Source organism: Megascapheus bottae, chromosome 7 (assembly GCF_031878675.1).
Source record: "Megascapheus bottae isolate mThoBot1 chromosome 7, mThoBot2.hap1, whole genome shotgun sequence".
Lineage (NCBI taxonomy): Eukaryota > Metazoa > Chordata > Mammalia > Rodentia > Geomyidae > Megascapheus > Megascapheus bottae.
This window is the reverse complement of record NC_143515.1, coordinates 78,941,264-78,954,561: the sequence shown is the minus strand read 5'-3', so window position 1 is coordinate 78,954,561 and position 13,298 is coordinate 78,941,264. Positions and strand designations below refer to the sequence as shown.

General features: G+C 49.8%; 1 protein-coding gene across 4 annotated transcripts in view; it reads left to right on the top strand.

Moving 5' to 3' along the window:
* Nucleotides 1-13,298, top strand: part of Asap2 (ArfGAP with SH3 domain, ankyrin repeat and PH domain 2) — a 141,923-nt gene that overhangs the window by 110,945 nt on the left and 17,680 nt on the right. For all 4 annotated transcript variants that reach the window (XM_090337482.1, XM_090337481.1, XM_090337480.1 and 1 more), the window contains exons 16-19: nt 4,614-4,708; nt 10,207-10,396; nt 11,417-11,502; nt 12,982-13,097. In XM_090337482.1, coding sequence (XP_090193608.1) covers nt 4,614-4,708; nt 10,207-10,396; nt 11,417-11,502; nt 12,982-13,097 — 487 coding nt within the window. The remainder of the gene's footprint in view (nt 1-4,613; nt 4,709-10,206; nt 10,397-11,416; nt 11,503-12,981; nt 13,098-13,298) is intronic.

Here is a 13,298-nt window from a genome sequence, read left to right as displayed (position 1 = left end):
TTCAGAAAAAGCCAGTAGAAGCACTGTGGTTCAAGTGGTAGAGCACAGTCTTCAGCACAAAAAGCGCAAGGATAGTATCCAGGCCCAGAGTTCAAGCCCCAGGGCTGGCAAAACAATGATCAATGGGGGAAAATAACAGCCTGTGTCTAAGGGTAATGTGCTGTAATTACAGGGTTTTGTTAAAATTTTTATTGTATTGCAGTTTATAACTGGGTGTTCTGATACATTGTATACTTGGTAGAATGATTAAATCAAGCTAGTTAACTTACCCATCATCTCCTATACTTCTTTTTTTTGTGGTAAGAACACAAAATCTACTCTTAGCAATTTTTAAGTGGTGGTTATTAGCAACCATACTTCCTGTGCTCTACATTAGATCTCCAGAATTTATTTATTCATCCTGATTAACTGAAGTTGTATGTCCTTTGACCAACCTCTGTGCTGCCCTTCTCATCTTCTGTTCTGCCCTTGGCTTCTGTGAGTTTCACCTTTCACTTTGCATGGATAAATGAGTTCAGAGGATATTTGTCTTTCTGAGCCTGTCATATTTTACTTAACATAATGCTTTCCAGATTCATCTAAGTGGTAAAGAATGATACATATTCATTCTTTTTTCTATTATGAATATGTGCCACATTTTCTTTGTACATTTATCCATTGGTGGACTGAGGATAAGGCTATAGTAAACATGGGAGTGTTGATGTCTCTTGGGTAGACTGCCCTTAATCCTTTGAGTATGTAGTCAGTAGTGGATACATATATAGATGAGATACACACAGATCTCTCTGACCTGGGGGAATTTATCTACTGTTTTCCTGTGTGGCTGTAGTACTATAGAGGGTAGGGGTTCTTTCCTCCCTTCCTCACTGGTGCTCCCCCCCCCCACTGTGATGCTAGAAGGCCTGGTTATAAATATGAGGCGATGCCTTGCTGTTTTTTCAGTTTGCATTTCCCTGATGGTTTGTGATACTTGTTGGCCTTTGTATTTCTTCTTCTGAGAAATACCTGTTTTGATCTTTTGCCCATGTCTTAATAAGGTTATTCTCTTGCTGTGGAGTTGTTTGACTTCTGTATTTTGGGTTTTGTCTTGTCTTCTTATTAGACGAATGTTTGTAAGTATTTTTTCCCCCATCCGATCACTTTCAACTACTCAGGAAAGTGAAATTGGAGGACTGCAGTTCAAAGCCAGCCTGGGCCAGGAAGTCTGTGAGACTCTTACATCCAGTTCATGACAGTGCAGGAAGTGGAGCAGTGATTCAAGTGGTAAAGTGTTAGCCTTAAGCAAACAAGCCTAGGGATGGCACCCAGGCCCTGCGTTCAAAACTCAGAAGTGGCACAGAAAAATTATCATTATTTTTGCCTTGTTTTCAGAGCACACGCGTTTTTCTGTTTTGTGTGGACAGCAGCAACCATGAAGGTAGCTGGTTCCTTCCTTTTAAGAAGTCTGTGTTTAGAAACATTCTCACTTACGGAAAAGGAACTTGATTAGGTGAGGTACTGATTAGATTAGTTTTGCAAAGTTGTGTCATCTCATAACTCTAGCTTTACTAAGCAACTGGCTTAGATTTTCAGTGAATTTGCTTTCAGAAACCTACTCACAGGCAAGCATACTTTTTTTTTTGCCAGTCCTGGGCTTGAGCTCAGGGCCTGAGCACTGTCCTTGGACTTTCTCAAAGCTAGAACTCTACCACTTGAGCCTCAGCACCACTTCTGGCTAAGTATGTGGTACCAAGGAATTGAACCTGGGTCCTCGTGCATGCTAGGCAAGCACTCTACCACTAGGCCAAACTCCCAAGGCAAGCATACTTTTAAAAGATAAATTTCCTTGACACAGAAGATCATTATTTCAGCACTGACTTTTTTCTGGTTATACCTAGTCCCACTGTACTGGTAGCATATGAACTGTGTTCCGATCCTAAGTGGAATTAATAAGGAAATCTTAGCTGGGCACCGATAATCCTAGCTACTCAGGAGACCAAGATCTGAGGATCATGGTTCACAGCCAGCCCGGGCACAAGTCTGTGAGCCCTGTGACTCAAGGGGTAGGGGAGTAGCCTTGAGCTGAAGAGCTCAGAGATAGTGCTTAGGCCCAGAGTTCAAGCCCCACGACCAACAAAAATAAGTAAATAAAAAATAAAAATAAATAAGGAAAGCTTGATATGTTGTGACTCAGATGTCAAGAGGCTGACTTGTCTGTGACTCGGCTCTGACTCGAGTGTTTTCTGCTTTCTCATGCAGCTGTTACCAAGCTGTCAGACCCTAAAGCTAAGCAGTGCACAGCCAGTTGACAGGAGTAGGTGTGGGGGAGGGGACACCTCACTGCTGTTTCTCTACTACGGAAACTGGGCTGGGAAGGAAAAGCAGTTGCTTGGGGCTGTGAGAAGCCAGCCACCAGCTGCTCTCACCTAGTCAGTGATGCTCCCGACTTTGTGCTTTATGTCTGACCTAAGCAAGAACTCCTTGAAAACAGGCCCATGAGGCCTGATGCATGCGTCAAACAGCATTTATAGTCCAGACCCTTGACGTGTGCCAACCTTCAGCCACAACCCTGTCATGAGAGGATTGAACACCTAAACGTGTATGGGCATTGCCATCTATGTCAGAGAGGATTTCGGGGCTCAGATGAAAGTGTTACCTGAAGACTTCCTTCCTGCACCCCAGATGCTCCTCCTCACTGGAAGCTCCCTGGTTTCTGAGCCCTCCTGCATCTGGTGCCTATGCCTAGGTACATCAGGGGTGCTCTTGCTGTTGGAGCCTTCCACTTTGCCATTATTCCAGAGCTCATGAGCAATAGTCTCATTTCCTGCCATAGACAGTGAGGCCAGAAGCAGACTGCTGTGGGCAGAGGCCCAGTTGGCTGCATAGTTTCCATGTGGGGGGAGGAAGGGGTGGTAGAAGATACTTGTGTGACTGCTGTCTAGAACCCCTGGCTGGGTACCAGAGCACTGCCCAGCTGGCTGTGGTGTGACAGGAGTGGGGAGGAGGAGAAGGCCCAGTCACACAAACCAGCGTCAGGGGAGTCTTGCTTTCCTCACTTCTGGGTTCTCCCCTCCCATGAGTCAAACAAGCTGAAGAAAGCCACAGTCATGGACGCCCCTGTCTGTGGAAGCGTGGAAATAGTGGGCAGGATGCTTGCTGTACCCCATCCCAAACTTCCTGGAGCTTTGGTCTGGCTTCTGTGGCCCCCTGCTGTTTGCTGTGAGCTCCTGCTTGTCCCAGCCCTTAAGACACACACACACACACACACACACACACACACACACACACACACACACACACACACACACACACACACACACACACACACACACACACACACACACACACACACACACACACACACACGCTGAATGTGGCCCCCTGCTGTTTGCTGTGAGCTCCTGCTTGTCCCAGCCCTTAAGACACACACACACACACACACACACACACACACACACACACACACACGCTGAATGTGGCCCCCTGCTGTTTGCTGTGAGCTCCTGCTTGTCCCAGCCCTTAAGACACACACACACACACACACACACACACACACACACACACACGCTGAATGCTGTGGAAGGTGGCTGTTTTCCTGACCTAAGTAAGCATGATGTCTCCATCCTCAGGAGGCTCCAGATGGGTCCTTTTTTCCTGCCTCATGTTGTTTCTGTCTTATCAAGTCTCTCTGTCTTGTTTCATGAAATAGTGAAGAATCTGACTTGGAAAGTAATGTACTCTTTACCTGGCTTTCATAACTCTAACTCCTCTGTACATTACCTTTATAATAATGGTTTTAAAAATTAATTTTAAAAAATCGGATTTGGAGGCTGGCATGCAGCAGTTTGCTCAGCATACAGGAGGCCTAAGTCTTAAATTCTATTTTAGTGAACACACAGCACCACGCTCAGATACATACATGCACAAATCTGACCTGGAAGCTTACTCTGAGGCAGGGTAAGTCTAGGGCAAGTCTTTGCTCTTCAGGAGCTTCTGGTCATTATCTCATCACTCAGTGAAGACAGTTGCCTTGCTGTCAAGGTATCAAGTTACACAGTGCCTGGTATTCAGTAACCATTAAATTAAAACATGTTACTTTATATTCAGCTAGTCAAGTGATCAATGGTTACATATAGCCCTTAGGTTTAGCATGAACACATGACATTTTTATTGCTTCTGTTGGTGATTGTTTTCTCTTTCCAACCCTGGAAGGTTGGTGTCCTCTGGACCCACCTGCCTAAACTGCACCACCAGTGATGGAGTTTTGGCCTCTTGGGCCGTGTCTTTCCTGCTGTGTCCTTTCCTGCCATACAGAAGTTGGGGCAGGGAGTAGACCTATTGTGTAGGAGTGCAGGTGTTTGGAAAGAGCATCAAGACAATCACCAAGATCCTGCTTCTCTGTGTCTGGTGTGTCCATGGAGTTGGTGTGCGTTTGTGAGGCAGGGTTGGTACACCACGTCTGTCATTTTAGATACCTTTGGGCTTTGGGGTTTGTCCCTGTTAATTAGAGACAAACTGCTTTATTGCTCTATTTCTTAGTGGCCATTAAATAAATCATCAGATATGTGAGTACCGGGCTGCAGTGGAAGACATTAATAATTGAATACCCTGAAATAGACTTTCATTTTTTTCAGCTTGCCAAGAATATTGGGAATGCAGGCTTTAATGAGATCATGGAGTGCTGCCTACCAGCTGAGGACTCAGTCAAACCCAACCCTGGCAGTGACATGTGAGTATTGCACTTGGCTGGTCTCATTTTCTGAATGACAGAAAGATTGACCTGAAGTGGGTTAGCATGTTGGGGCTATGTCAGTTGTTGCCAGTGAGAGAAAGAGAGAGGGAGGGAGAGAAGGAGGGAGGGAGGGAGAGAAAGAGAGAGAGTTTACTAGGGATTTGAAGTCAGGGCCTGTGCTCTGTGCCTTGGATTTTCTTTTCGCTCAATGCTGGAAGCCACAGTTCTTCTTACGCCTTTTTTGCTGGTAAACGGGCGACAAGCCTCACAGATGCTCCTCCCTGCGCTGGCTTTGAAGTGTAATCCTCAGATCTCAGCCTCCTGAATAGCTAGGATTACAGATGGGAGCCACCAGTCCCAGCTGTTCCTTTTTGCTTCTTCATGATGTTTCTCTTTTTATATTTTTAACCTTTCTGTGTGTCCAAATGCAAATGCAGTGTGGCTGGCTTTTAGGGAGGCAAGTTTCGCAGCCCCTGTGTGTGGCGGTGTGGCGGGGAGTCTTGCTCCCTGCAGGTGCGGGTGTGTGGTCTGGGGGGGGTCCGCTACTGGTCATCTTCCCTGGTCATCTTCCCATCTTTGCTTTCTGTGTGAATTCCAAGCCACTGAGAGGCTGACTAGTCAACATAGATGCGTGTGTTCACACTGCAGTCACGCTGCTTTCCTTGCCAGTGCCCTTGCAGGTATGGAATGTCTTGTTTCCTTCAAAAAATTGTGTTTTGGGGGCCGGGAGTTTGGCCTAGTGGTAGAGTGCTTGCCTAGCATGCATGAGGACCAGGGTTCGATTCCTTGGTACCCCACATACATAGAAAAAAGCCAGAAGTAGTGCTGAGGCTCCAGTGGTAGAGTGCTAGCCTTGAGAAAGTCCAAGGACAGTGCTCAGGCCCTGAGCTCAAACCCAGGACTTGCAAAAGAAAAAAAAAAATCTGTTTTGTGTGTGTTCTGCTGTTGATGCAAAGCTGTTATGTCTTACCATCCATGCAGTTGGCCCATTGGGGCAGCACATACAGTAGGGATTTCCACACCCTTTTATCAAAATGTGAGTCACCTCATCTGCACTGGGGTGGACTGGGAGGCATCAGGTCATTCTGCTGCCTGTCCTGATCCTTAAGACTCCAGTGGTTTTGTTTTTTTTAATATACAGTGGCCTGTCCTTCCTGTAGTAGGGCTTAGGGATGTTTACCTGGTAGGTGTGATTGAGGCAGAAGGAAAACAAGAGCTTGGTGTCCAGGGTAGTGCGAGACAGTGTCTGCATTGGAATGGTGTGGCTGCGTCCAAATGCACTCTCTGACAAAGGAAATAAGAAAAAGTTTAAAACAAGAAGTGCTTTCCTTAGACTAAGCCTGAAATGGACACGGAGACGTAATGGCTTGTTGGAGTAGTTTGTTGAGCAGATGGTTTTGTACGAGCCCTTAGTGAAGCCACGTCGTTGTCGGGGCCGTAGGACTGCGCATTCGGTTGCACTCTTGACGGAAGAGGAGGAGATATTCAGTCCTCCAGTGGACCGGCTGGAGGTGTTGGGTTAAAGTCAGCTATGTTTGTACAGCATTTCTCTGCACATTCACGGTTGGAATGTCTGTGTTTCGAGTCTCTGAAGAAAGCAGGGCCATCGTCAGCCCAGTGCTTAGCGGTGCCAATGGGACAGCTTCTGGAATTGCTGTGAGCCCAAGTCCCAGTTTCCTCTAGTATAAAAGAGGAAAGAGGCTGGGAGTTTGGTCTAGTGGTAGAGTGCTTGCCTAGCATGCACGAAGACCCGGGTTCAATTCCTTGGTACCACAAACATAGAAAAAAGCCAGAAGTGGTGCTGAGGCTCAGGTGGTAGAGCTCTAGCCTTGAGAAAGTCCAAGGACAGTGCTCAGGCCCTGAGCTCAAGCCCAGGACTGGCAAAAAAAAAAAAGAGGAAAGCACAGGGCTGCATACTGCCTAGAGGCACTGGGCTGCTGTGTTCTTCATCTGGTGGGTGAGAGGCCTTTCTCCACTTGCCTTGACATTAACAAGGGCCCCTCCAGCTAAGTTTCTGTGGAACTTCACCAGGTGTGAACGAGCTGTTCCTAGAGAGCAGGAGAATCTGTCTAGTAAGTGGCAGGGCCGTCATGGCATGCATTGCTGGTGTGTTGACATAGTGAAAGCCGTTTAATTGATACTTCTTTCTGTTTGTACATCTCTCATTGACTGAAAGGCTGTAATCTGCCTTCACCTTGAACAAAGCACGTAGTAAATCATTTCTTTCTAGGTGCCAAGTAAACTTTAGAAAAGCAGATGCTAATAAAAATGAATTCTATCTGCAGTATTTCTATATCGATGTTTTGTCTGTACTGAGATGCTCCCTCCCTCACCCTTGACTCTGCTCTGAAAGGTGTGGACACTCGTCTTTTTCTCAAGAGAAGGGTAGGTGACCAGTGTGGTGGGATAAAATGCCCCCCACATTCTTCCCTCTTCTGAAACATTTTGCCTTACTTACACCTAGGTTTCACCTAGATTGGAAAAATTTATATTCCTTCTGTTTATATTTCCCACCACAATATGTTGTTTGTGGAGTTCAGTAAATATTTAATAAATCGACAAGTCAGAAATTGCCCTAACTTTGTTCCTCTTTCAATTAGTGAATATGTTGCTTCTAGATAGAAAGGAATGTGCTGTTTCTAGCTTTATCTCTGAACACACCATCTGTGGATAAGTCTGTTGAAGAGGAAACCAGAGACACCCCTTAGTGGCCTGTGGAAGCCCCAGATGGATTTGGGGGTGTCAGGCATGTTTGAGTAGACCACCAGAGGCCAGGCTTGCTCACAGGGCCAACGCCTTTTCTGTGTCCAGAACAAGCAAAGGGAAGCCCTTGGAAGCCCTTACTGAACAGCAGATGGATCATTCTGTGGAGCTCACCACCCGCCCCCCAGGCCTCGGCCTGTAGGTAAAAAGGAAGGAGAGTGCACTCACAGCTTGATCCTCCACAGCACCACAGTGTGGTATGGGTTACACAGATCCTGCCATGTATGGGTCCGGGTCGAAGCCGTCTTTAAGGGCACTGAGACCTCAGAACAGATGTATAATCCATGGAAAGAGAAAGAATCAGTTGCTGTGGCCCCTGCCACCATAGCACCTCCATCAGGAGTGAGGTAGGGGATCTCGAGTACACAGTCAGCCCAGACCATATGGTGAGACCCTCTGTCCCAAACCCAAGAGGCTCTGGATGTCCCACATGGATGGAATGCTTGCCTTGTATTTGCAAGGCCCTGTCTTCAGTTCCCAGTGTGGAGATGGGGAGAGGGGAATGCGTGGATCTCCACAGCCATTAAAGATGGGTAAGTCCTGAATGCTGATCTCACAGGGGCCTCACTGCTCGTTGGATGAGCTGCCCACACACATGGCATCCAGATGGTATCTGTTCAGATCCAGGGGTTTCTGTGGCTGGTTAGGCTCCGCAGGTCACAGGCTGGGGCTGGAAATGAGAGACACAGAATGAGTAGAGGAGCCAGGGCACAGCGTCTAGGTGTGGAATCTCCACTCTGTGAAACTCTGCTGCTCAAGTAGAGCAGCCTCTCCATCCAGAGGATCAGGCTCCGGCTGTCCAAGAGCCATGGTCAGTCGGTGTTCGGTCTGGGTTTGTGGAGCAATGTCCTCCCACCCTGGCTTGGTTTATTTCCTGGGATGCCTGGTGGACAGGAGTTCCTTTCTCAGGCGTGGGCACCTCCAAGGGACAGGACAAGCTTTCTAACACAGGCCCGGGGCAGGCTGAGGAAGGCCTGCAGGTGCACCGACACCACAAGCCCTCGTGCCATGAGGATGTGAGGAGTGCGGCCAGCAGGAGCAGGTCTGGTGTGTGCCCACCGCGTCCTCACGTCTGGAGAGGACGGGTCCTGTGGGCAGGGGCTCTCAACCTCCAGTGAACACTGAGATTATCAGGTCTCCTGGCTCACCGCCAGATCCTGGCTTCTGGGAACAGAGCATCTCATCTTAAAACCACCTGGGTGGTCTGCAGGTCGGGTTTAGAAAAGTACTCCAGGAGGCCTTCAGTGAGGGCAGAGGAGAGCTCCCGCCATCTATCTCCTTTTCCCTGCAGCCTGGGGATAGAAAGGAGAGGCGCAGAGCTGGATGGTAGATTAGGAGGAAGCCAGCCATGTGGCTCTCTCTGGGCTCGAGTCCCTCCCTTCCCCTGAAAGCCTAGAGTTGCCCACTGACCAGCTCATGCCCGAACCCAGTGCATAAGAGCCAGGTCCCCGTACTGCTGAGGACTTGGTGAGTGAGCAGGGTAGACGAGCTGGGCTCAACCCTGGTCGGGCCGTGAGTGGTGCCTGATGACTTCTGCGTGCCTGGCCACCAGAGCATTTCCTCATTCATGGTGACAGCCACAGGAGGTAGAGCTGGTGGCCCCAAGATGCTGTGCTGGCTGCCTCACTCCTGCCGCAGGCCTGGTCAGGGGGCTGTACAGGGCCACAACTCTCCCCCACAGGTGCAGTCACCCCACTTGCCATGGTCACCTAGTGGGACATGGCAGGAGCCTCGTGCCTGCTGACTGCTCTGTCCCTGCGGACCTTCCCCTGAGGTCCGGTCCTCAGGGAGTGGCGGCTGGGGTTATGCTGTGACACTTCTGACTCCTAAGTTCTTCAGCACTTAGCCTGCTTGTTTTTCTGTTGCTGGAATTGCAAATGAGCAGTGCTTTGAGGAGTGAGCAGCTGTTTTCCTCGCCCTCCCTCCTTCACGTTCGCTAGCACTTTTCAGAGGCTGAAGACACTAGTCTATGTTCTACCTAGACGGCAACTCACGTGCTCTGACACTATCCGGACACTCCATAACTTCTTTATAAATAAGAAAATTTGATGCCTGAAGATAATAAAATCTGTTTAAAGTTCAAACTACCAATATTCCGAGTGGGACTTGAACCCTGGCACCTCTGTGCACCCCCCCACCCCATTCAAGTTCTTTAAGTAGGGTGTAGAGTGCGAGCACAGTACCATTTTAAAGACCGGGAAAGAAGAAGATAATAAGCACAGTTGGTTCATCTGACAGTAAGCACCTTTTATGCCAGGCACAGTGCCCACAAGGCGGGTGTGCCCTGCTGGTTGGCCAGGCATACCAGCAGGAAGAGACTGGAGCAGTGCGCCCTGCTAGCCCAGGGATGGCATTGGGGGGAGTGTGGGTTACAGCAGAGGATGCCCAGGGGAAGATGGGTGGGGTGGAGTGGTGGGGATGGCATGGTGAGGTCAGAGCTCAGGACTTCACGAGTGGCTGGAGCAGGCAGTCAGACCATGAGCAGATGGTCCTCTGCTGGCCGCCTTATGGTTTAACTGGGTGATATCCAGGACGCCTGGACAGGGCTTTGGTGTATCTACCTTTGGAGACCGGAGGCTTCCTGGAAGCCTTGGATGGGATGCACCACCATTGGTTATGTGGCCTCCGGCATGGCGAGGGAGCGCAGGCAGGCTTTCTAAGGTGACTGGAGATGAGGAGTGAGGGATGGATCGCATGGAGAGCCTTCATGATTTGCCTGGCTCTTGTTTCAGGAATGCAAGGAAGGACTACATTGTGGCCAAGTACATCGAGAGGAGATACTCGAGGAAAAAGCATACAGATAATGCGGCGAAGCTCCACAGCCTTTGTGAGGCCGTGAAAACCAGAGACATTTTTGGATTACTCCAAGCGTATGCCGATGGTGTGGACCTTACAGAAAAAATTCCTCTGGCCAATGGACATGTAAGAGTGGCTGCTGCTTATAAAAGTGCAAGATCAGGGGATGGGGCAGTGGCCTCCTCTTGAAGGGGTTGGGGAGGAGCCGCCCAGCTTCCCGAGGGAACTCAGCAGCAGGCCTGCCGTTGAGCAGCAGCCCCAAGGAGCTGGCAGCTCCCCTGTTCCCTTCACATCCCCCCAGGCGCACTCAGGGCCCAAGGCCTCCCAGGGCTAGTTTGGTAGGACTTGTTTTGTCCCTTTCTGGTGCTTAGTTGAGTCTTTTCAGGCCTGTGCCAAACTCGGTGAGGAAGGACATCGCCGAGCAGTGACATCTTTCTCCGGCTGGCTGGCACACACCTAGTTGTGGGCCAGTGCCCTACAGGCCACAGGGTTCTGTTCCTCCCTCTCTCTGGGGAGAACGCGAGCCACAGTCCAGGGTGGAGTACAGCACTGTGCTGTGCCATGTCTAAAGGACAGCACAACAGGGTGGATGGGGCAGAGGAGAGGCGGCAGCTCCCTCTGCCCATGCTTCCTCTTCTTTGTCAACCTACATGCCTGCCTGCAACAATCTCCATTTGTCCATTTACTGAACCTACCCTCAGAGCTGCAGTGGTAGTTTACATCCATAGCTTACTCTGTTAATGCAGAATAAGATACCCGAACTTGCTTTAAAAACACATTTCTTTGACTCCAGCAGCAGGGAGAGGAATTGGAGTGTCGGAGGCCTGGGGAAACCTTCTGGATGCTTTGAATAGGACATTAACTTGTAGGCAACATCTCATGCCATTGATGCAGGGACAGGGGACATAGTGACCACAAGGGCTGGGCTCTGTGGCCCCCCAGTTTCTGACTTTATTTCCCACGGAATAAGGAGGAGTCAGGTCTGATGAATTTGTTCCTTCTGGTCTGTGAAGATTCGAGGGGCTGAGGTTTGGGGAAGAGAGGAGGAAGGGCTTAGGGAGATGAGCTGCATCATACGGTTCCACGTGGTGACCCCACTGTTTGAATGCCCTGCTGGACTCCGGAATGCCTTGGTGTGTTTTCCAGGAGCCTGACGAGACGGCCCTCCACCTTGCCGTCAGGTCCATGGACCGCACTTCACTTCACATTGTGGACTTCCTGGTTCAGAACAGGTGGGTGTGGATGAAGGGTGTGTTCCAAGGAAGGGAGCAGGTGCTGTCTTCTGCCTGAACTCGGTTGCCAGGATGCTCGTGTATTTGCGGGGGGGGGGGGGGGGGAGTGGTGAATGGATTATGGGACAGACACTATGCTGCCATATGCAAGGCAGTCCATCCCAGTTCTTCCAAGAGCCCAGCAGTGGGAGATCAGGGCTCGGTATGGTTGGCATCTACGAGTTCCAGACCTCTAGAATGTGCGACTCTGAGTGACACCAGGAGCCGCTGCTGTGGACCTCTGAGCCCTGGAGAGCAGACCTTGTTTGACTCCACCCTGTCACGTTTGACAGGGGCCATGTTCCCAGCAGTGGAGATGGGTGGCGTGAGTAAAGAGCCTTGTGTAGCCACTGGTCCCAGGCAGGGCTGACCTGAACCCCAGGTGATGGGCGCTTTGGGTGAAGAAGCTCATTCCATACTTTGACCAGAAAAGGCCTTTTGAGGCGTGCTCAGTCCCCAAAGTCCAAACCCAGGGGTCCTGTGGTTCAGTATATGCTGTTTCATGCATGTCCCCTGCCCGGGGCGGCTGAGGGCCTAACTCCAGAACCCCAATACTTGTGACTTGCTGATCATGGTTCAGAGAGGTGCTGACCAAAAGCTACTGAGGTTAAAGCCCCGAGTTCTACCTTCTGCACAGCAAAGAAGAGTTGCCCTGCTCCAAACCTGAGGCAAGGGCTCTGTGGATGGTTGATAAACATTCTCGCTTCCCTTCCTGTCCATTTTTCAGAGTGGGAGACAGAAAAGGAAAAATAGGCTTTTTTTCCTTCCAGGATAGAAGGGAGATAGCGGTAGAGAATGGATTAGAAAAGGACATTCCAACTGGGGGTGGGGAATAGCTCAGTGATAGAGGCCAAGATTTCCCCAAGAATTAGAAGTGGGAAAGGAAGGCTTTTCCTGACATTGAACTGTGGCTGATTCTCCTCCAGGGACAGTGGTCACTGCCCAAGTTCACTTCTGCATCTGCTTGTCTGTCTCTGGCACAAGACCATCTGTTCCTCGGTGCTGATGGCACGGTGCAATGCATGGCTGTCTCACAGCTGCAGTACATGCAGTGTGAAGGAGCTGTCCTAGCTTTAGTTTTTATTAGATGTGGGGCTCTTATGAAGTATGTTTTCCCACTTGGACCATGAAGGAGCCACCAGACTCTGGACTAGAAAAGTGGTTTATCCATCCCTGGTGGGAACATTAAGTAATAAACAGAAAAGAGTGGTCTGTCCTCTGGTGAGCTGGACAGTAAGCACTGTGGGCAGGCCAGGGCCCCACACGGGGGATGGACGGTGGCTTGCCTCACCTTCTGTGGTGACAGGTGAGAGAATTCTTCATTCGTGGGTTCTGAGTGCTGGTGGCCTGTCTCATTCACATGCCCTCATTCCCTTCCCTGTAGTACAGCACTCAGTCCTCTGACCTAAGACTGTGTTTTCTCTTTCTCTGTGCTGCCAGTGGGAACCTGGATAAGCAGACAGGCAAGGGCAGCACGGCCCTTCACTACTGCTGCCTGACTGACAATGCTGAGTGCCTGAAGCTGCTCCTGAGGGGAAAGGCTTCCATCGAGATAGGTGAGTGATCTGGCCTGCACTCAGTGTGGGCATGGGCTACCCTGGTCTTCTCCCAGCCTGTCCTGTAGGACTCCTGTGTCTGTGTATTGACAAGCAATACCCTCTGTCTGGGGTGTAGATCCTGGGAATGGTGACCTCACCAGCTCTGAGATCAGACTGAGCCCCTTACTTGGCGTTGCGTAATATATGGCTTACTTGGGA